Below are 22,522 nucleotides of genomic sequence, written 5' to 3'. Positions count from 1 at the left end.
GTGTGTGTGTGTGTGTGTGTGTGATAGAGAGAGAGAGAGAGAGTGAGGGGGGTGGAGGTGGTTGGGATTTTGCTGCCGGTGGTGGACGGGGCTTGTCTTTTAGCTGGCTGGCTGCGTTGACACGCATTTCTGCTCCATCTCCATGATTAAACCGGAAGCCTGGAGGGGAGTCGCAGCGGAGTGTGAAGCAGCAGAAGAAGCAGTCAGGGGGAATGAGAGCGGACCGAGCCGCGGCATCTTCACCATGCAGCCGACCAGCACCACCAGCCGTCCATTTTACACGATTATATGAGCCCACGAGAGCCAGTGTGCCTGTATCTTGCAAACAGGCAGCGTGCAGAGCCGGCGATGACAACATAGGCCAACGCCTCGCTGCAGCTTCATACAGGGAATGAAAACGCTCCCAAGATGGTCCGCATCGCCAAGGCCCTGGGTTTGGTTATTCTGTGCGTCGCTGTGCTCATCCTGTCGCTCATCAGCTATGTGTCCCTGAGAAAAGACAGCCTCTTCACCTCCTCTAAATATTACATGGGAGGACCGAGGATTATGTTCCACGCAGGATTTCGGTGAGTGATGATTATTGTTTAGTTGATGTGAGGCAGATAATCATTGTTGCCAGTATAAACACAGACGCAGGCCTTGCTTGGACGCTACAACCTGGATGTGATGCACACGCTCAGCCCATCACTTTCATTTACATTTGGGCCGAATGCTTCTCGTCCATCAAACAAACCGTGAGCTGTCCGAGGTGCTGATGTTGTTGCCACGGGCGACGCATGTCGTGAAGTACTTTACATTGCTTACATTGGTGGAAAGTACATTTACCCAAGTATTGTGCTTAATGCAATTTAGAGGTAATGCTCACTACATCTCAGTGGGAAATATTGTACTTTTTACACCTCTACATTTATTTTACTTTTATAGTTACTTTCATTATAAAAAATAACATATGATATAGCCTGTGATTTTATGATTTGATGCAGTACAATACTACTAATCTACCCAATAGCTTAGTACAGTATATAAAATGTCTGAAATTGGCTCCACAAACTAACAACGTTACAATGCTCTAACATCTACAAAATTTGTTAATAAAAACAGAATCATACAATTCTGTAATAATATAACAATAATATTACATATAACTGTAAAATGAGCTATTCTGCATAATGAGTACCTTTAATTTTGATACTTTAAGTACATTTAGCTAATAGTACTTTTGTAGTTCAACAGAAGTAACATTTGAAATGCATGACACCATGGCATTTTTACGTTTACTTAAGTAGAATATTTGAATAATTCTTCCACCACTGTCATCTTATAAATAGAATGATTTCCACTTTCTGACAAAATGGTAATATGTTGTAACGTTAGGCTTTTTAATTGTTATTTGGCAGGTGTTCCTTTTATATTTGTCAATAATGCAGTTATAAATGTCAGTAACCCATTGCCCATGTCATTAAGAAAGGGTTTTTTAATCCATCTAATCTGCAGTTGTAAATGTCAGTAAACTGTCGATAAATGGATTTTGGTGCAGATCCAGTGCGGCTCTTTCCCAGAAGGTATAAGTGGTCAAACGGTCCACCCAGTCAAAGGAATTTTACACAACCTGGCAACCGAAAAGTTCTTGTTATTAAGGGTGTTTAATCTAATATTTGAAAATGTTTTCAAGTTTCCACTGGCTGCTGCATTTGAATGTTAAAAAAACATTTCATTTAACATTTTTTAACATTTCATTTAACATTTTTTTCAACCATGGAGAATGAGAATCAGATGATTTCCAACAACAACCTGACAATGGCCAAAATTAACGCTTGTTAGTGGCTTCATGAAAACTCCTTGCCTTCTCATTATAACCAAACAGATGTGTGTTGATGTCTTGTTTAAGAAAACCATCTAAATCCCTTTAACTCCCTCTAAGACAAGAACAAACAGAAACAAATGAGTTGTTCAGACATGGATTACAAGGTGTCTGAGAATTACATTTCTCATGATTGTTGTTCTAAGGTCTCAGTTTGCCATGAATTTCCTGGACCCCTCCTTCATCCCCTTAACTAACGCCCTGAACGAGGAGCTCCAGGGAAAACCGTCCAGATGGAGGTTCAACAAGACAGCTTTTTATAAGCAGAGGTGAGAGGTGTTTATTTTCTTTCTTCTTTTCACTACTTTTATTTGATAACTTTAGTTAATTTACAAATTGAGAAACGTACCAAGATCTGACAACAGTTTTGATTGTTTAAGTAATTATTTTCAGCTTCTCAAATGTGAGAGAATGCTGCTTTTCCTTTTAATAATTTCAACAAGTTTTTTAATAATTTAGGTTTTGACTGTTGGTTGGACAAACAAAGGATTGGGAAGATGTCACTTTGCGTGAATCTGACCTCATTTCATTTTTTTTGAATATTTACAAACCAAACAATCAATCGATTCATGAAGAAAATGATCAACAGATTGTTCTACAATGAAGATCATCATTAGTTGCAGTGATACAAAATATTTCAAAATTAGCTCCACCTCAAGCATTTACAACTGTAAAATCCTGCTTTTGTATTAATGCATGAATAATAATATAGTGCCCAATGCAGGACTTTTACTTGCAACATAGTATACATTGTGATATTGCTACTTATGTAAATGATCAGAGTATTTCTTCAGCTACTGCCTGTCACAGTGTTAAAGTGTTTTCTTTCTCTTTTCAGGAAAGATATCTTCAGCTACATCGACATTCCCACCAACTTCTCCCTCACAAAGAACAGTGTGCGTGTTGGCCAGCTGATGCACTTTGACTACTCCAGCCACAAGTACGTCTTCTCCATCAGCAACAACTTGAAATCGCTGCTCCCAGACACCTCTCCCATCCACAACAAGCATTACAGCATGTGTGCCGTGGTGGGCAACAGCGGCATCCTGACGGGAAGCCATTGCGGCCCAGAGATCGACCAGGCCGACTTTGTCTTCCGCTGCAACTTCGCTCCAACAGAGTTCTACTCCAAGGACGTGGGCAAGAAGACCAACCTGACCACCTTTAACCCCAGCATCCTGGAGAGGTACTACAATAATCTGCTGACCATTCAAGACAGGAATAATTTCTTCCTCAACCTGAAGAAACTGGAGGGAGCCATCCTGTGGATCCCTGCCTTCTTCCTTCATACCTCAGCGACAGTAACCAGGACCCTGGTAGACTTCTTTGTGGAGCACAAGAAACAGCTGAAGATCGAACTGGCCTGGCCGGGAAACATCATGCACGATGTCAACAAGTAAGAGTGTTGATCTGATTGTTAGTTCAGATTTTGTCAACTGACGTAAAAGTGAGTTATGTATGTATTAGCAAAATGTAAAAGTACTTATTCTTCAGCAATATGTCAGTATTCAACAATTTTATATGATGTTTATTTATTAATATTACTGCTGGATTAATGTGTTTGTTGCATTTCACTGCTGAAGATGTTTATGGCTGTGCTCATTTTAACTCCTTATATACTGTTGAGTAGTTTAATTTACGGTAATGCAACATATTCTTTAAGATCATCAGATGTTTGTCGCTGTCCTCTGAGAACCACGTATCTCTAAAATGTAACTTTTTCATGAGCTCAGACCAGCTCTGTTTTCAGCTTTGTGATGACACATTTACCAGCTGATCCAAGAGGGGTTTAAGTAATTTACAGTGGCTTGAGAAAGTTTACACACCCATGCTAAAGTTGATTAAAAAGAGGAATTAAAAAACTAGGAAAATACAACCTTTTAAGGACACCAATTTTCTTTGTGAATGAATAATGTATTGTAAATAAATAAATGTTCTGCCTTAAAATACAGGAGGTATAAATATACACACCTTTATGTTAAATTCCCATAGAGGTAGGCACATTTTTATTATTAAAGGCCAGTTATTTCATGGATCCGGGAGACTATGCATCCTGATAAGTTCCCTTGGCCTTTGGAATTAAAATAGCTCCCGCATCATCACATACCCTTCACCATACAAAGAGATAGGCATGAAGGAACTTTCCATATGATCATCTCTCCATGCAAATTAAACCATCTATTAAGCTAACTAATAAAACCATGCCAATCTCTAGGTGTGGTGAAGGGTTTGTGATGATGTGGGGTTAAGTTAATTCCAAAGGCCAAGGGAACTTTATTAGGATACATAGTAACCTGGTAACCTGGCAATAACTGGCCTTTAAAAATAAAAATGTATATGTATTTCAAGGAAGAACAGTTATTTATTTACAATTCATTATTTATTCACATCAAATTAGTGTCCTTAAAAGGTTGGGTTTTCCTATTTGTTTTTCTTTAATTAAGGCATTAAGATCAATTTCCAAAAGATTTTTTTTTCATTACTCTTTTTAATCTACTTTAGCATGGGTTTGTAAACTTTCTCAAACCACTGTATTTAGCTGAAGAAGTAAAAGCTTTAACTCTCAAATGAACACATCATCCTTCAGTTTATCATAAACATTCACGTTCAAAATCACTAAATTTGGATTGTTTTCAATTGAAATCTGAAAAGTAATCAAAGCTGTGGTGGAGTAAAAAGTACAACATTTCTCTATGAAATGTAGTGGAGTATAACATTGCAAAATATGTAAATACTCAAAGTACAAGTAATTTCTACTTAAGCACAGTACTTGAGTAAATGTACTTGTGTTGTTGTGTCCACCACTGCCTACAGTCATAAGGAAAGTGGGATTATGAGGGTTAGGGGAATGAAGGATTAATCCTGGTATTCTGCTTTTAGAGGTATTTTGAATGGAATTTCAGATTTTTGGATGACTGACTTGTCTTTTCTCCCTTACAGATACTGGAAGACTAAAAACCTCTCCCCCAAACGTCTCAGCACTGGAATCCTAATGTACACGCTGGCCTCCGCCATGTGCGACGAGATCCATCTCTACGGCTTCTGGCCTTTCGGCTGGGACCCCAACACCGGCAAGGATCTGCCTTACCACTACTACGACAAGAAAGGGACCAAATTCACCACCAAATGGCAGGAGACCCACCAGCTGCCCAGCGAGTTCAAGTTGCTCTACAAGCTGCACAGAGAAGGCGTGATTAAACTCAGCCTGACGCACTGCTCTTAGACATACAGTACGATGGAGGGCTTTTAAGCGGGGACTTCAGAGACCCAGATACATCTGCTCAGCTCAAACGTCTGTCGTGACCCACAATGCATGAGAAGTGCTGAGGCAATTTACGACAAAACACACACTCACGTCCTGCTGTAATTTTACATGAAGATGTCACAGACTCATCACAGCATTGTTACAAATTTATTCTTTATATTGTTGTCTTCAGCACTACATAGTTAGGACTTTTTACGCTGCTCGGTTGCTTCCATTACTGTCCTGTGCATGGCTGCCGGCCGTGGCTAAACAGCTCAAACTATTTTAACTGGAGTTTTTTAGGGGGATTCAAAACAATTAGTTGAATCGTCCAGTTGTGTTTAACACAGTATTGATTGAATAATCGCCTTTAACAACAGTATACTGATTCTGTAGACAGAAATCACTGCCTAATCTCAGGGAAGGAGTTAGATCAGTGTTTATGTAATCAAATGTGATGCCTCAAGAGAGGAGCAGTTCCTGTTTCAGGCCTTTTTGCCCCCCCCCCCCCATGAGGTGTCAGACAATCGGCACTGCTCTGGAAGATGGTATTTGTTTACAAGACTGTACCAGTAGACAGTGTAACTGTCCACTTCAAATTTTGTTGAGATTCTTTAAAAAATTTTGAATAATATTTGACATTACAACAATAAGCCATACATTCATGGACAATGGATAGTGTGTTGTCATTAAAATGCTGAATTATAGAAAGTGGTATTGACCTACATTAGGTTTGGAGACTATAAGACATTTAAAAATATCTTCCAACAAGACAACAAGTCAAAAGCCACGCTAGCGGCTACATTCAACTCACACAGACTTTGATATTCCGAAACAATAAATACCCAAATATTGTTTAACAACACTAAGGTATTCTTAATCCTCAAAGCCTCTTCTAACCATCTGGTTTAGAAAATATTTAGTCCACTGCACAATTTAAAAAACAGATTTTTAACCTGTTTCCCAGGTTGCTATTGCAAAGAATTTTGATCTTTTTTGGGACATTTTTAAATTATAGAAAGTACAAATTGAGCAAGGACATTTCTTGAGAGTCTTTGAGGATTGTGGAAATACCTTCAGAACAGTGTTAAGTTTTGTTAAACAATCTTCTGATTATTGATTTTTCAGAAAATCACGTGCTTAATTTTGGTAAGTCGACTGTAATATCAAAACATGAACTGGGACTTAGGTTGCACTGGGACTTATTCGTAAATCCATTACAGAGTTTGTTCATCATAATTAAGTACGAGTTATTTTTTAAAATCGGGACTTGCAACTTTGCGGTGATGAAAAGATGTCAGGAAGTCACTGCTCCGTCTACCCATAACCTCGCTTTTTACACGCTTTTTTTGTACGAATTAAAGAAACAAGACATAAAGTTTTAATTTCAGTGCTTTTGGAGTTCCGTATTTTGTTATCTTCAGACAGAGCCACACTAGCTGTCTCAGTTTCCAGTTCATATGCCAAGCTGAGCTAAGCTAACCGGCTGCTGGCTCAAGCTTCATACTCAACATACAGACATGAGAGTGGTGTCGATCTCCTTGACTAACTTTCGCAAGAAAGCAAACCGTCCCAAACCGTCAACGTATTCCTTTAAATCAAATATCTTAGATAGTAAAGTAAAGACTTCATTAATGTAGACTGTAACATAGCCTACTTTCCAAAGGTTATGGTTGTAGTGCGGGAAACAACTGCCAGTCCTTTTAAATATATTTTATTTTATTGTTTTTTATTTCATAATAATAAGTTAAGCGAGTATTCATGAAGCTATTAGTATTCATGCAGTTTAGCACAATTAGCAGATATCTGATTATGCTAACTTAGCTGATGTAATTCAGTCATTAAACGTTAGTGGCATATCATTTTGTAATTGGAGGTATTTTTGTGGAAGTTCAAGTTCTCCCAAGTTTACATTATTGCACAGTTCAAATTTGTCAAATTCAGTAAAATCTTTTTTTACTCTTAAATCTAAACAGTAAAAGGAATGTATAAGCAAACCAACTAGTTGGTTTAATGGGAAAAAAATGGTTTTATTTAATAAACAAACCAAGTTTGAATTTACGAACAGCTGCAACAAGCTCCAGAAAACAAAACTGTTGGCTCACTGGAAAAAAGGAAGAGACAATTTTACAATTCTAACCAATCACATGGCAAAAAAATTAACTTTTGACCAGAGGATACCAGACCATCTTGTGACCTAAATTGCTACGCTAGCGTGGCAAAAAACATCAGGAAATACAATATTTAGGACAGTTTCTTCAATACAAACAACTGATCCTGAGGTTTACCACTATTTAAATTATAAAAAATTACTAATACAGTATGTATTATAGAGCTTTGTTGACAATGGGTTAGTTATTTATTCATCATCTAACCATATTAATTCCAATATTTGTGACATAAAACAGAAAATGAATGAATGTTATATGACTTACTGCATCTAGTATGAAGAGCATGGTCCATTTAAATGACATTGCATGTAAGGCACTAAAGAATCTTTTAAGCTAGTTTTATACAACCTTTTTGAAGATTGTTGTGGGGTAAAAATGTAGTTCTTTGCATTTGTGTGTATTCCTAATGGCGTATTCCTTAAGAATATCACCAGTGTCTTTGTTTGAGACTTTTCAAGGCTAACAAAAAGAACCCTAAAGTATTCCACATGGGACCAAACCTCTACAGATCAAGTTAAAAATGAACAAGCTTTATTTTTTGTAATTGTTAGTAACCTTGGGTTCTCGAAAACAGTCCACCCCGTAATGCCAGACTGCAGACTGATGGATATGGGGGGGGGGGTTGAATGCTGGCCACATGACTCGTCTCATGACTCTGCAATGTGCTCCTTGTTCAAACTCTGCGGCTGCGGCTTATTAAACAGAGCAATGCAGCCATTCATACTTACCAGATACTAGTGTGTGCTTTTGTGCTCCTTTAGATTTAGCGTGGTAGGCCTTTTCCCGGCATCCCGTCCCACACAATGAGTTTCTTTTTGTCAGTCTCCTTTACACAAGATGAATATTTCAGATGGTTAACTTTTGTGTCTTGTCTCAAAAATCACAGTGCAGTCACCACCATGAAATCACATATCTGATGAAAAAGTTTGAATTTTAGGCAATTTAATTGATGTCATAGATGTGTACATTTAAGGATAATTTCTGTGGTCCCTTAGAAATGTTTTGTAGTTACACCAAAGACCATGTGCAAAGGAGAAATGGTAGCTTGATACAGACGGATTTAGGATTTTGAAAGCTGTATGACAACTAACAACGACTATTATTGTATATGGAGGAATGGAATATCCCTTTTTTGATGTTGAATTTGATGTTGTATATCACAGTTTGTGGCACAAAAATCCTTTTAAAACGTTTTGCTTTTTTCGGCTTCAGCCAAAGTAACGTGGTGAAATTTACTTGTGACTCCATGAATGTCCTCCAATAGATCAATTTGTTTGATAAATCCACTGACATGAATGCAAGTTCCTCTTTTAATGAAATCAAAATTAATGTGTATAAACAATAATGATGCTAACAAAAACTGTGAGGATTGTATTTCCAGTCAGAATTAAAGTATAACTTTTAGTGCATTACATAACCTAAACGTAAACATAACATGTTTATTTATTCCAAATGCAGCACTATACAGGATTTGTTCCAACAACCCTTTAACATTCTTGTACTTGTGTTTGATCTGCATGGCAACTTTGTTCCATAATGCATTAAAAAGCTTGGCTGCTTATGTACATGTCGTAAAAAAGTCATAAATCATGTAAGTGACTTTGCTATCTTGGTTGTTCTAACAAAAATGATCATCCACATGAGAAATATAACCATGTCTTAAATGTTTTTTGATTATACTCCATGATAAATATATGTTATGTGCCTGCATATTCCTTCCATCAATGCCTCAATGTGTAAAATAAAAACAGTATTTTTCTCTGATATAACCCATTTAAAGATAATAATTGACTCCTTTTTTCACTGAATCATAACCACTTTTGTCTTTGTCTTTACAACAATATCTGTCTTCACTATACTATATACATGTTTGAATTCTTGTACCCTTCTCTCTCCTCTTTCTCACTTCTTACAGTGCGGCTGTGAGTAAATAACATCACAGAAAGCAAATGTCAAGAGAGGAATGCACACTGTAATTACAATATTGGGCCAGATTCCCTCCCAATTATGGGTAATATTTTAAATATTTAAGATCGCAATTGTCCTCTCACCTAGCAGGCACCCTAGTCCACTACCAGAAAACAATAGCATTTAAATAAAAGCAGCGTTATTTAGATCAAACGTGAAAAGAGTGGCTGCTGGTGGTGACATCAGCAGACACACCTCCTCCTGACAGGAGCTTCCTCCACTTCACGGCTGACGATGAGGCTGCCGTTGGGTTCAGAGCTATGGCCTCCGTGGGTGTTCTGCTCCATCCTCTTCATCACCAGGTCCAGCAGGGTGGTCACTGCCTGGTCCACATCAACACCCGTCACTGCACTCGTCTCAAAGTAGGGGATTCTGACGAGAACGGAGAGAGGAGATGCATGCTTCCATTGGCTCTGATGCAGACGACACACACGTTTACATAACCTGATCACCAGGGGGGCTATGGTCTAATGCACTGAGTAAGTGCATGGAACAAATTGATGATTGGATGTGCATGAACTTTCTTCATTTTCTTTAATTGGGGTGGTAGTAGCTCAGTAAGTAGGGAGTTGGGTTGGGAACCGGAGGGTTGCGGTTCAAGTCCCCATACGGACCAAATTATGGTAATGGACTGGTAGCTGGAGAGGTGCCAGTTCACCTTCTGGGTACTGCCAAGGTGCTCTTGAGCAAAGGACAGAACCCCTGTGTGTAATTCAGGCCTGTGTGTAATAACAACAGAGTATAAATTGAAATTTCCCCTTATACATTATTATTAATTGAAGAAAGTTCTGGTTGTTTTTGAAGACAAAGAGTAAAGCTTAATAGTTAGGGCTCATCTTCAATTGGCAATTTGAAATACCAAAAAAAAGTCATTTTGGTGTAGTCATGGACTCAGACCTGAATTTCAACAACCACATGAAGACAATTACAAAGTTAGCTTACTAACACTGTGAGAGTATATTAAGGACTTATGTCTCAACAGGATTTGGAAAAACTTTCTTTTATCTTCAGTAGACTTGAATACTGTAACAATGTCTTGAAAGGTCTACCTAAAAAGTCAATAAGACAGTCGCTGATTCAGATTGCTGCTGCTTGAGTCCTCAGTAAGAGCAAGAGAATGGGTCATACCACTCCCATTCTGAGTTATACACTGGCTTTCTGTCTCTCAAAGACTCAATTTTAAAATATTACTACTATACAGCAATTAATGTGCTTATATATTCTCTTTAATGAATGTTTTTTTTGAATTACCTTGTTGCTAAAATGTGCTATATAAATAAGGTTGTCTTGCCTTTGCATGGATAAAACATGAGCTGACATTTATTGCCCCTGTTGGGTGTTTGTGTTGCTGCTAAATCAAATAGTTTGCAACCTTTTGACTACTAAAAGAGTAGAATCTACTTGCAACCTTTGTCACAGTTTGCCTATGTCTATTAGTCCAGAGCAGTGCAAACAAAAGTTTTTTTCTCGCCTGAAGAGCTACAACCAATCAGTATTTGGCTGAGAGAAAAGCCCTGACGCACAGTTTGGAAACATCTCACTAGCACCCCCCTGTTGTGTACTGGTGAAAAAGCAAGCAAAAGTCAAGGCAAACCTCATTAGTGCTTGGTCATGAAAATATTGAAAAAACAAAGTAATGTTCCTATTCATTTTCACTTCATGGGGAAAAAAGTCTCAAATATTATAGAAACATGTGACAAACACAAGGTGAATCAACATAAAAAAGTTGAAACTAACCAAACCAGACTAGTTAAAGGCACACTATGTGATCTTAACTATGTGGTCCAAAAAATAGTAAATAAAACAATTCCATTTACTATAATATTAGAGGAGACTAAGAACATCTGCTGAAATAATTTGGTGGGTATTTCTGTTAAATACACACATATATATATATATATATATACAACAATTATTATTATTAAAGAAAATCGATCAATAAATCTACTCATCTTTGCAACTCTACATTCACATTGATTGACAGGTTTTAGTGCAATAGACTCTACACCATCTAAATTAAAGTTATTAATTACTGACACAGTTAAAGGATTTTATTAAATGATAGAATGTGTAAACAATACTGAACTGTAAAACTGGCCAATTATAAAAAAAAAGAAATTTAGTTAAGAAACAAAGTCAAAGTCTGTTTTTATCAGGAACTCAAACTCTTCTATAATGTGTGTGAATATGTATATTTAAACACTCATGTACTGTATTTGTACATTCAAAATCAGTGAGTGAGCCTTAAATCCTCCCTTATTAAACTATATTGTTTTTTGCCCCCAAGTATGGAGTAAGTGGCAAATCAGGTGTTGTGTTTAAAGTGGCTCAAAATCTACCACTGCTTTAAATTTGATTCATGTTTTCCAATACAGAGAGCCTGATTAACTGTTTTCTTGTGCTGCAAAACAAACTTACACAGGGCTCCCAAAGAGATAAAGAGGAAATTGTAAACTACACGTGCCCTTCACACAGCCTCACACACTGCCATTAACATGTGCTACAACTACCAAACAGTAGTACTTTGTACTTTGGTACGTCCTATAGTATGTAAAGCCTTACCCATATCTGTCTGCCAGATCTCTGGCCTGTCTACCGTTAACATCCCTCACATCACGGAGGTCTGCCTTGGTACCCACCAACACGATGTCTGGACTATCACAGTACGCGTTGGCCTGTAGCTGACCTGAACCAATACAGAGGAAGTAATTTAAACCCATGTAATGCAAATAGACATGCATGGACAAACTTTAAACTCTTTTAGCTGAGTTTCTCAACTCTCTCAACTTTGCAACTTTTGCATCAATCTTAGTGGCAACAAGAGATAGCATTGATCTAGTATTGATCCGAAGCAGAGCAATGCTGACACATACTCATCCAGTTCCTGACGTTGAGGAAACTTTGCTGATTGGTCAAGTCAAACATCAGCAGGAAGCCCATGGCATCTCTGAAGAAAGCTGTGGTGAGGCTGCGGAACCTGAAAAACAGATTTGTTTTCTACGATAAAGCGCCCATATGTAGATTTGGTCCAGACTCATAAAAAAATATCTTGGCAATTGTTGGATGGATTGTCATGAAAATGTATAAAGACATTAATGTTCCTTAGAAGATGAATCCTACAGACTTTGATGACCAAGAAACCTTTCTTCTATCGCTTCCATGAGGTTGAGATTTGTGGTTTTGAGGGAAATGTCTTAGCAACCTTTGGACTGATTGCCATGCAATTTGGTACCATAGACCGTTAAAAAAATGGACAAAGCCCTCCCGTAGACGTCCAGTGAAGTCTATTAGAAGCACTTTTCCGGTTATGGCTGAGCGTTATTGCACAGCCTCAAACTGAGCGTATATGTGAAGTGAGCAACATGTCTGAAAGTTGTAAGTCTTCTGAGACGGAGAGCGTAGGCATAGGTAAAGAGATAACATCGGCACAAGTTAATTATTGTTAACTAAAATGCTAGTTAACATTAGTAATTAAACTTCAACATCTAATGTAAGCCAAAACTGCTTGCGAGCTTCTCCTGACTGTATGGTAATTTGTATACTATGCAAAGGAAAGTCACATTGTTATAACACAATTGTTAGCCTATTTTTCCAAAAACGCCTGCTGCGGAGCCATTACGTGAGATAAGGTAATGGAGCCTTTTATACATTGTCCTGTTTCTTTAGAAATAAACAAGGGGCAAATAGAGTCTTTGAATATTTCAGATGTAAAGGTATTTGCTGTCAAATTGGCGCTAAAATGAATGGCAGTCAATGGCATGCTAACGAGGGGTGATGGCTTGTAAGCAATAAAATGGCTCCATGGGAGGTAAGCTTTGTGGACGCCTGCTTACCCCCTTGTTAGGTACAGACATTCACGTCCCCCTCGGGAGGAACTGTAATTACTTTGGTGACCAATCAGAGGAGACTGAATTTTCAGGAGGTGGCCTTAAAGAGACAGGTGCTAAAATGGAGCATTTCAGACAGGGGGTCAATATGGCTATATACATGTGTTTCACAGGCAGAATGAAAAAAATAATGTGTATGAATCTGAAAATGAGCAAAATATGTCTACTTTAAAAGATATTACTGTCTCCGAGTAAGGATCCGCTTAATGTAAATGACATCATTAGAAGCTGTATGCATAGGTTTTTTGCAGACGTTGTGGGAAAATAATACAATGACTGAGGTGGTGATGAACAGGGCACTCAGGAACGGCCACGTAAAAGCTGGCTTACAGTATATACTGAATTAACCAAAGACTAAATAAGAGTGTGTGTATGTGTGACATATTATACATTATGCTTTGCAGCTGGGTTACAGCTAGGAGGGAGAGAACAGACAGGGCTATCTTAGTCAGATATGCTACAGTGAGCACGGGAGGAGGAGATGGTGAGGCCAAGGACACTGAAGTTCAGGACGGTCTGATAACTCAGAGAACAGGACATACAAACTAAGGAGGGAGTGAACATAGCTGTCTGGTGAGGTAAATGATAACTGAAAATAATAAGAAGAAAGAGGGAAGAGGCAGAGCAGAGAGTGTAACCCAGCAACAGTATAGCTGACCAATCAGGCCCCACAAGGGGAACCAATATAACCCTGAGCACAATATTGTTTAAGTGCCTTTTGGGGGACCTCTGTACTAGACAAGTCTCCATCAGGTCCGTGCACGTGTAACTGCTCGGAAACGCATTTCATCTGTTGACCACAAGAATAAACGCTGTGTTAATACATCATGGAGTCAGTTGTCAGTTTATAGAAGGATTTCCCCAACAAATTTGGTGACCCCCGACGTGATAACGTAATTGGACAGGGGAATCAAACTGGACCTTGGCATTGTGTCCACGGTCCGGTTCAGCTCAGCCACCGGACTGACATCCCGCAGCCCGTGAAGGGGACTGAGCGGCGATACTGCGACTCGTTGGTGTGATCACTGAGAGCTCTCAACAAAAAGGTAAGCAGAAGCCTGTTTAAAATCAAAATTCTGTTATTGGCTGAAAACTAAAATGATGTGATCACATTTCAACTGTCGTAAGTGTTGTTTTAAGCGAAAAGTATTGATGAATGTGCTGTAATTAAAGGGATTATAACAGATGAAATGTTGGGGCATGTGATGTGATTAACAGAGAAAAACAACTAGAGAGGTGTAAGAGAATTGTTGAATAATACGGGTGGCGGTGGTAGAGAGGAAAAGGGACAAATAGTCAGAGGAAAATCGTCCAGAGGTTGACGAGGTAGGAGACTGCTAAGGACAGATAGTTCAGATGAGTGATTGTGAATGCCACCCTTGGTTCTGTGTGAACATCCTGAAAAAGAGTTGCAGTAACAGATTGTCATTTGAATATTACGAGTCCACCGCGAGTGTATTGTGCGAAGGAGTGAGAGGTCACTTTTTAGTGTAAAGATTATAGAGAGTACATAAAAAGGCTCTAGATGGAGTCTTATGAAAAAGTGTCGTTGTTGCATGTGTGATTTTTGTTGTGGTTTGGCTTGTTGGATTTTTTCTCACTGCTTATTTGTTGTAAAATGACGACCCCTTATGGTAAAGTGTTAGTAGGGGCAGTGAAAAAGTATGGCAGTAAAGGAGAGGAGAAAGTAGCAAAAGAGATTGTGAAAGAATGGGAGAGAGGAGGATGGATTGAGGGAGAAGGGGCGCCGTCCCCGGAGAAAGTGAATGAAATAGTGAAGTATGAAAAAAGTAAGTTGGAGTATGCGGAAAGGCAGGCAGAGGAGGAAAAGAAAAGAAAATGGTTTAAATTGACTAAACCAAAGCAGAAGGAGTATGAAGCGCAGAAAGAGAAATATGGGGTGGGGTTGAAAATGACAAATGCAATACAGAAACAATTGGGATTGACAAAACAAGATGACAAAAGTTCACCAAAAACTGAGACAGAAGCTGAACAGAATAAAACCGCTAGCGCAGAGAAAACCCCGCTGCCCGCTGAGGCGCCCCCGCCAACAAACCCTTTTTATCCAGATATAAGAAACCTAAGAATTTCCGCTCCACCGCCGCCGTATACAGGTCCAACGGCATCAAAACCCACAGTCCAAGCCCCAGTGGTAACTGCCCATTTACAGCCAAATGCATTACAAATAGACGTACCACAGGACCCATTGATACCGGCATTAGAGGGCCGCGTACAGGATTTAGAATGTTATCTAAATTTAATGGTACAGTCAGCGCCAGGGGGAGCAGCAGCGGCTCCACCACAACCAGCGGCTACAGTCCCAGCCGGCCCAAGCAAAGCTAGTACCCATATTCAGCGTTTTTGCAAAAAAAAACCAGAGCATTTTCACATGTCAGTAAAAGGACCCAGTCCACCTCACCATAGTACCCCACAAGACTCAGGAAGTAAGGAAGATAGCGAACAGTCAGACAGCAGCAGGGAAAGTGAGCAAACAGACAGAAGCTCCAGCTCTAGGGAAAGGACTAAAAAACGACATAAACGCAGGCCCAGATCTAGATCACAAAGTCCTCAAGACGTTTTTGTAGCAGGCACATTTAAAGGTAAATTTACCAACGAGGACCCTGACGAAGTTATGCTGCGAAGATCAACTAGAATAAGGGAAAAACTTAACAAAGAGTTCAGAGAGATAAAAAAGCAGCAAGAGCAGCTGCGTCTAACAGTAAATGAGCTCAGTGAGGGAGAGCAGACGCGCCACACACCAGAGGCGGGGCTACAATGCCCACTCCGCCCAGTAGGAGGAGGAGGAGGACTGTTGATGTACACCCCTTACAGTTTTGGTGACTTAGATTCTCTGTGTGCAAAACTCCCCTCCCTGACAGGAGGGGCTGAGCATTTCCTCACAGCTTTCAATAGTCTTACAGCAGGAGTGCAGCTGTGTTTGGGAGATCTCAGAGCAGTATTGGGTAGAGTAATGGGAGCAGATGAAGCTAGTGCTGCCCTCACCAGAGGGGGAGCTGGACCCACTGTTCCCGCATCAGTGCCTGCATCAGCAGTAACCCCTGGCATTTGGGCTGAGCTGCACCGCATGTATCCCACAGTTGGGGATCATGCAGCATGGCATGATTTAAAAAGACTAAGTGATGAAAATTTTGATGCCTATGCAGATAGAGCAAAAAAGATTTGGCAGCGTGCTATGAGGGAACCGTGGGACCAGTCGCCGCCACAGTGGCGTGTTCCGCCATGGGGTACTAGGGGGATTACCCACAGCAGTTCAGACACAGTTAGGAGGAGTAGTAGGCCTGCAAAACATGACCGATGCAACATGGGGCGAGAATGTGCGTCATTCTGTCAAAACACCAAAAAGGAGCAGAGCAACAAGAAGATGAATTAAAAAGACTACAAACTCAATTGTTAAAGAAACAAATGGAAGAATTAAACAAGCCCAAGCCCAGCAAAGCTAAACAAATGACAGTCTCCCAGAACCCCCAACAGTCAGAAGCCCTCACAGTTGCAGACATGCTGTCTTTTCTGGGCCTCACAGGATACAGCCGCTCACATATCCCTGACTATACCAACAGAACTCATCACTGTCTCACCGCCCCCCTCCTATGGACAACAGAGGCCGAGGCCGCCTTCTCTGACCTCAAAAGTGCCCTAGCAAGGGCAGAGACACTCACCTCCCCAGACTACTCACTCCCATTTCATATGGATGTTTCTGAAAACAATGGCTTTCTCAATGCCATTTTATTTCAGAAAAAAGGGGGAGACAGACATGTACTGATGTACCACTCATCAAGGAAAGATAGCAGCATCAGCCGAGATGTGCAGAATGTTGCTACCTGAGGCACACAGACCAACACATGAAGGAAGAAAACAGACTCTCCTGAATCTGTCTGAGCTGTGGTGGCACCCCAATTTGAGGGACATGGTGACACATTTTTGTCAGGAATGCAGGGTGTGTGGAGAGCATAATGTTCAGAAACCATACACCACACTAAAAGGAGCGTACCCAGTCCCCACAGCTTGTTTTCAAGATATCAGTATAGATTATACTGATATGGGCGCAGAAAATGTGGTAGGGGGAAAAAGGTATCTTCTGGTGATGGTAGACAGGTTCTCTAGGTGGGTAGAAGCCATTCCCACAGAAAAGAGGACGCAAAAACAGTGGTGAAATGGCTCAAAACTGAACTCATCCCGAGGTATGGGGTCCCCAGGCAAATAAGGTCAGATAATGGCACATTTTAACAACAAAAACTAAGAGAAGTAGAACAGGCCCTGGGAATCACTCATGCTTCGGATCAGTTTATCATCACAGTCACAGGAATGGTGGAAAGAGCAAACCAGACATTGAAGGCTAAGATAGCCAAGGCATGTGCAGGAAGCAAGTTAACATGGGTAGAAGCGCTCCCATTGGCCTCATGGCTATGAGGTCCTCAGAAGGACGAGAAACACATTTGACCCCACACGAAATAATGACAGGGAGAAAAATGCCCGGACCTCACTAGATGGAGGCCACATGCCAATGTTAGATGTTCAGCAAATAGAAATGATAGACATATGAGAAAGCTAACATCTCTGGTTTCAGCCCTTTCTACGAGGTCCAGTTGGGCGAACAGGAAACCGCAGGAGGAAGCAACACTACCTGTCAAGGTAGGGACTGGGTCAGGGTCAAAGTTCACAAGAGGAAGTGGACTGACCCCAGGGGTCCGGGCCTTACGAAGTAAGGGAGGTTACTTCACACTCGGTCCAGGTTAAAGGTAAAAAGGAGCACCTTGGCACCACCTGACACATTGTGCCCCAGTCGCACCTCCTAGCCGCCATTGGCGAGAAATTAGAAAAGCAATCCAAAATGTATAGATGGAAGAGATGTTTGGCGGGGAACAGCCCCACATAGTAATCCATAACTTGGAAGGCAATGGGGTTTGGGAAAAAGACAACAGTTGTCCTAGCAGTAGTAGTAGTAGTGGGAGTTGCAGCATTAATTCTGGGGTTGGAACATGCGTATGGGGACCGAGACCACAAAGAACAATCACCCGGTAGTGTCCAACCACCTCTCAGTAACAAAGGAAATGAAACTAGACGAGAGAAAAGAAGAGCAGTTTGGGCAGTAGTGAAGCAACACACTAAGGGCCCATCCCCAAGGTGCGGTGCCAGATTGACTCTCCCCTATGTGAGAGACTCAACCACGTCATTTACCTTTGATTTGTGTCAGGCTATAGACTGCGGGGGTATAATAGTTCTACAAAAAACACAGTGTGTACATCTGTGACGATATCAAAAGGTAGAGGATTGTGAAGGAGCGCTTCGGACAGGTGAAAGGTAGTCTCTGTAACAGCTGGTATGACGCGGGTTGGACAACAGGAGGGTGGAAACCATGGGCGAGGTTGACAGACAAAAGAGATTGGTGGGTACAACAAGATGAATGGGAGATATTATCTATACAGCGGGACTATAGTTCAGACCCCACGAAAAATCCCATAACCCTGTCAGTAAATAGAGCAATTGGGAGCAGGAACGGTCAGGATGTGTGGATGTTAGCCATAGGTGTATGGATAGCAGGAAGTGACCAGATAACCCCCTGCAGATAAATATTTGGATCCCCTCACGCACACACAGAATGACACTGACATGGCAGAGACTACAGTAAAACCCCCCTGAAGGAGGAAGACGTAATAGTGCAGGATTCTCTAAAATGAGGGTGGAAGATGTGTTAGAGTTATCAGCAGGTGCAGGCCAGGACAATTTATGGATCGGGGGTAATACAGAATGCCAAAGAAAAACACATGGAAGGGTGCGTGGCCTGTGCCACAGCTAGACCAGTCATGTTCACTAACCCGGCCCCGTTGTTTCCTAATGAGGACCCAGCAGGATATGCATGCATGTGAACTTCACACACTCTAAGACAGCTTCCCGCAATTGTACTACCCTAGCATCCCTCTTTCCCCCAGGCTTTGAAAACCAGGGTTTTTACCGCCATAAAGGGGGAGGGTGCAAGATATCACTGTTTCAATCTCACGGATCAAGCAAGCCCACAATCAAACTAGGTGATATACCCCCAGACTGGTGTAATACAACTGTACAAAACAAAAAAGCCCTAGGCCCGTGGCTAGAATAGGACTATTCTACTATTGTGTGGTCTTAGGTTGTACTCCCAGATAAAGTTCCCAAATCAAACGTCAGGAGTTTGTGTATGGTTAGATTAGCTATGCCCATATCTTTGGTGGGGGAGTAGAGTCCACTAACCCACCATAGGCTGTGCAACTGACCGTAAAGAGAGGCGCGGGCCCGTAGTATGCAAGGCCCGGCTTTTGATCCATGGGCGGGAACCCCAACCTATATAGACAGCATAGGAGTTCTAGGGGTGTCCCGAATGAATACAAATTGGCAGATCAAATAGCCGCAGGATTTGAGAATATACCACTGCTTTCCGCCATCTTCCGTCACTCCCAGCAAAAAGTAGAGGATAGAAATTTTGTGCATTATAATGTTTTACGCTTGAGCAATGCAACTAGGGATGCCATCGAAGGCCTGGCCGAGCAGACGGCCCCAACGTCCCTCATGGCGCTCCAGAATAGGATGGCGCTGGACATGCTGTTGGCTGAAAAAGGAGGAGTCTGTTCCATGTTCGGAGAGATGTGCTGTACGGTCATCCCTAACAACACTGCCCCGGATGGGAAGGTCACCAGGGCTTTGAACCAACTTCGAGCCCTTTCCCAGGAGATGCATGACGCCTCAGGTGTATCAAATCCATTGGAGGGGTGGATGACAACCTTTTTTGGCAAATGGAAGAATCTTATCACTGCTTGTTTGACATCAATTGCTGTTTTTCTCGCTATTCTAGTTACCTGTGGGTGTTGCTGTGTGCCCTGCCTGCGGACCATGACATCCCGGCTCATCACCACTGCCTTGTCCAAAGAAAAAGCGCCGCCTCCCTATTCCGCTGGGATGCTGCCATTACTCACCATGCCAGAGGACGGGGAGGACGTTGAGGCACTGCAGTTAGTGTAAAAGGTGTTCGCACCTAGTAGGTGCGAAAAGGGGGAATTTGTGGGAAAATAATACAATGACTGAGGTGGTGATGAACAGGGCACTCAGGAACGGCCACGTAAAAGCTGGCTTACAGTATATACTGAATTAACCAAAGACTAAATAAGAGTGTGTGTATGTGTGACATATTATACATTATGCTTTGCAGCTGGGTTACAGCTAGGAGGGAGAGAACAGACAGGGCTATCTTAGTCAGATATGCTACAGTGAGCACGGGAGGAGGAGATGGTGAGGCCAAGGACACTGAAGTTCAGGACGGTCTGATAACTCAGAGAACAGGACATACAAACTAAGGAGGGAGTGAACATAGCTGTCTGGTGAGGTAAATGATAACTGAAAATAATAAGAAGAAAGAGGGAAGAGGCAGAGCAGAGAGTGTAACCCAGCAACAGTATAGCTGACCAATCAGGCCCCACAAGGGGAACCAATATAACCCTGAGCACAATATTGTTTAAGTGCCTTTTGGGGGACCTCTGTACTAGACAAGTCTCCATCAGGTCCGTGCACGTGTAACTGCTCGGAAACGCATTTCATCTGTTGACCACAAGAATAAACGCTGTGTTAATACATCATGGAGTCAGTTGTCAGTTTATAGAAGGATTTCCCCAACAACGTCCACGTAGAGCCAATTTGTTGTGACCGTGCAGACTTGTCGGGACATGTCCACGCAGCCACTCTGCTACAAGTGGTAGCGTAGCTATCGACTGCACGTGTGGAACGCGTCCTCCAAACGGAAAGTATCAAAAGAGCTACTATCCGTCCGTGGGATTGTAGGATTTTTCTAATTATTTTGATATTAGTTTTTTTTTTTTAGAAAAATGTGCCACTGTTGGTCAATAAGTAACTTGCTTTCAGACACTATTTATTCTCAGTGTCCCCAAGTTTAAATTTGTTGGTGGTAGGGTGCAACAGCGTAAATGGCCGTTTTGAGGTTCCCACTAGGAATTGCGAAAGTCAAAAATTTGCGGTTTTAAATGAACATGTCTAAATGTTAAGTGTATTCTGAGCATCAATACTAGTTTTACCTCTCTTGTCCCGCTGTGTCCCAAAGCTGAAGGTGGATTTTGAAGTTTCTCTCAGTTGCCCCATCAGCACCTTTTCCTGTATACATCTGAACCCAACCACAGAACAAACCTCTTAACTGGGTTACATATATTTGGAGTTAAGAACTATCCTTGTATGTGTGCACCTAAACATACCATCACTTACCACTCTCTTTTCCCTGAAGTCGATGCCCACTGTTGTTGTGAACTTGCGGTTAAACTGGTTGTCGGTGTACCTGTAGAGGTAGGTGGTCTTTCCCACCCCTGAGTCGCCAAGTGCCAGCAGCTTGATCAGATAGTCATACTCCCGGTCAGCCATTGTGCAGCCAAGTGCTCAACCTGACAGAGTGGAACTCACAGTTCACTGCTATGCTGTTTTGATAATGAACCATAAGAGTTTAAAGAAAGCTTGCACATGCACAACACTTAAAGGGTGAGCAAACTAGAAAAGAAAGGTGAAATAGTTCCATCTAAGTTGCAGTTTGAGGGCGCAAGACCATAACCATCACGCAGACTTACTGGGACGTCATAACTCCCGACTCATTAGGCTTTGATCTAAGAGGGGCTAGCACATGACTGGAGTTGGCTTCCACATGAGCAGTAAAATGTCATGCCAGTGTGTTCACACTTTGATGAGTGAAAAACACAGCCTATTTGGCAGAAGGAACTCTTTATATTAACTAGGGCAGACAGCTCAACACTGCATGACACAAAATCCAATTTGATTATGCAAGAGATGGTTGCGATGTCCCATGGGCCAAAACAAACCTGAACACTACCATTTATTTTCTTTAGGATATCCACAATTCTAGGGTGCATTTGGGAAAAATGTATGGTCAACTCAGATTCCTGCACCACAGCAGTGACAGGACAAGGGATACTACCATTAAATCTAGAGTCATTTCCCAAGTGCATGATTAATGGTATTAGATTATTTGCAATCAACAGAGTGGGGAGACGCCGAGTAACAAACCCTTTAACCTGCAGCAGTCTCTGTCCTGATCTGACAAAACACCATAAAAAAGTATGTTGGTGATTTCCTCAAATACCCACTGACAGTTTCACAGGTCCCTTAAATGACAACAAAAAGTTATATATATCTTACCAGTCTATCTGCAGGAAGTGCCAACGCCCATTCAGATGTCGCTTAACTCGTCCTGATTGAATAAAATAATCGCTATCATGATGCGATGGCACATCCTGAACCTTTCCCCCCCTTCTTACATGTGATCCAAGGAGGAGTTTCAAGCCAGCAAGAACCAAATGGGGCTGTGCTTACAGACCTTGTGTTTTCCGGTATT

At 41.3% G+C, this 22,522-nt stretch overlaps 3 protein-coding genes across 4 annotated transcripts in view; 2 read left to right on the top strand and 1 right to left on the bottom strand.

The window, feature by feature from the left end:
- The window catches only part of LOC116689138 (sia-alpha-2,3-Gal-beta-1,4-GlcNAc-R:alpha 2,8-sialyltransferase), an 18,524-nt gene extending 12,777 nt beyond the window's left edge, over nt 1-5,747 (top strand). The window contains exons 2-5 of one of the 2 annotated variants that reach the window (XM_032515544.1): nt 189-566; nt 2,008-2,130; nt 2,700-3,257; nt 4,802-5,747. In XM_032515544.1, coding sequence (XP_032371435.1) covers nt 409-566; nt 2,008-2,130; nt 2,700-3,257; nt 4,802-5,084 — 1,122 coding nt within the window. In that variant the 5' untranslated portion in view covers nt 189-408 and the 3' untranslated portion in view covers nt 5,085-5,747. Of the gene's footprint in view, nt 1-49; nt 567-2,007; nt 2,131-2,699; nt 3,258-4,801 lie in introns of those variants that run through there. The other variant, XM_032515543.1, reaches the window with a different exon arrangement.
- LOC116689139 (cyclin-G2) overlaps nt 1-9,049 on the top strand; it is a 14,306-nt gene extending 5,257 nt beyond the window's left edge. Inside the window, exon 7 of the mRNA XM_032515547.1 lies at nt 6,156-9,049. Coding sequence (XP_032371438.1) covers nt 6,156-6,164 — 9 coding nt within the window. The 3' untranslated portion in view covers nt 6,165-9,049. The remainder of the gene's footprint in view (nt 1-6,155) is intronic.
- Nucleotides 8,481-22,522, bottom strand: LOC116689149 (ras-related protein Rab-27B-like). The gene is made up of 6 exons (XM_032515560.1): nt 22,327-22,522; nt 21,388-21,560; nt 21,204-21,289; nt 12,118-12,221; nt 11,807-11,930; nt 8,481-9,616 (listed from the first exon to the last, which is right to left on the bottom strand). The coding sequence occupies exons 2-6, from the start codon at nt 21,538-21,540 to the stop codon at nt 9,427-9,429; spliced, it is 657 nt and encodes a 218-aa protein (XP_032371451.1). The 5' UTR covers nt 21,541-21,560; nt 22,327-22,522; the 3' UTR covers nt 8,481-9,426.

Source organism: Etheostoma spectabile, chromosome 5 (genome assembly GCF_008692095.1).
Source record: "Etheostoma spectabile isolate EspeVRDwgs_2016 chromosome 5, UIUC_Espe_1.0, whole genome shotgun sequence".
Lineage (NCBI taxonomy): Eukaryota > Metazoa > Chordata > Actinopteri > Perciformes > Percidae > Etheostoma > Etheostoma spectabile.
The sequence above is the reverse complement of the archived record's forward strand: the minus strand, read 5'-3'. Positions and strand labels throughout refer to the sequence as shown.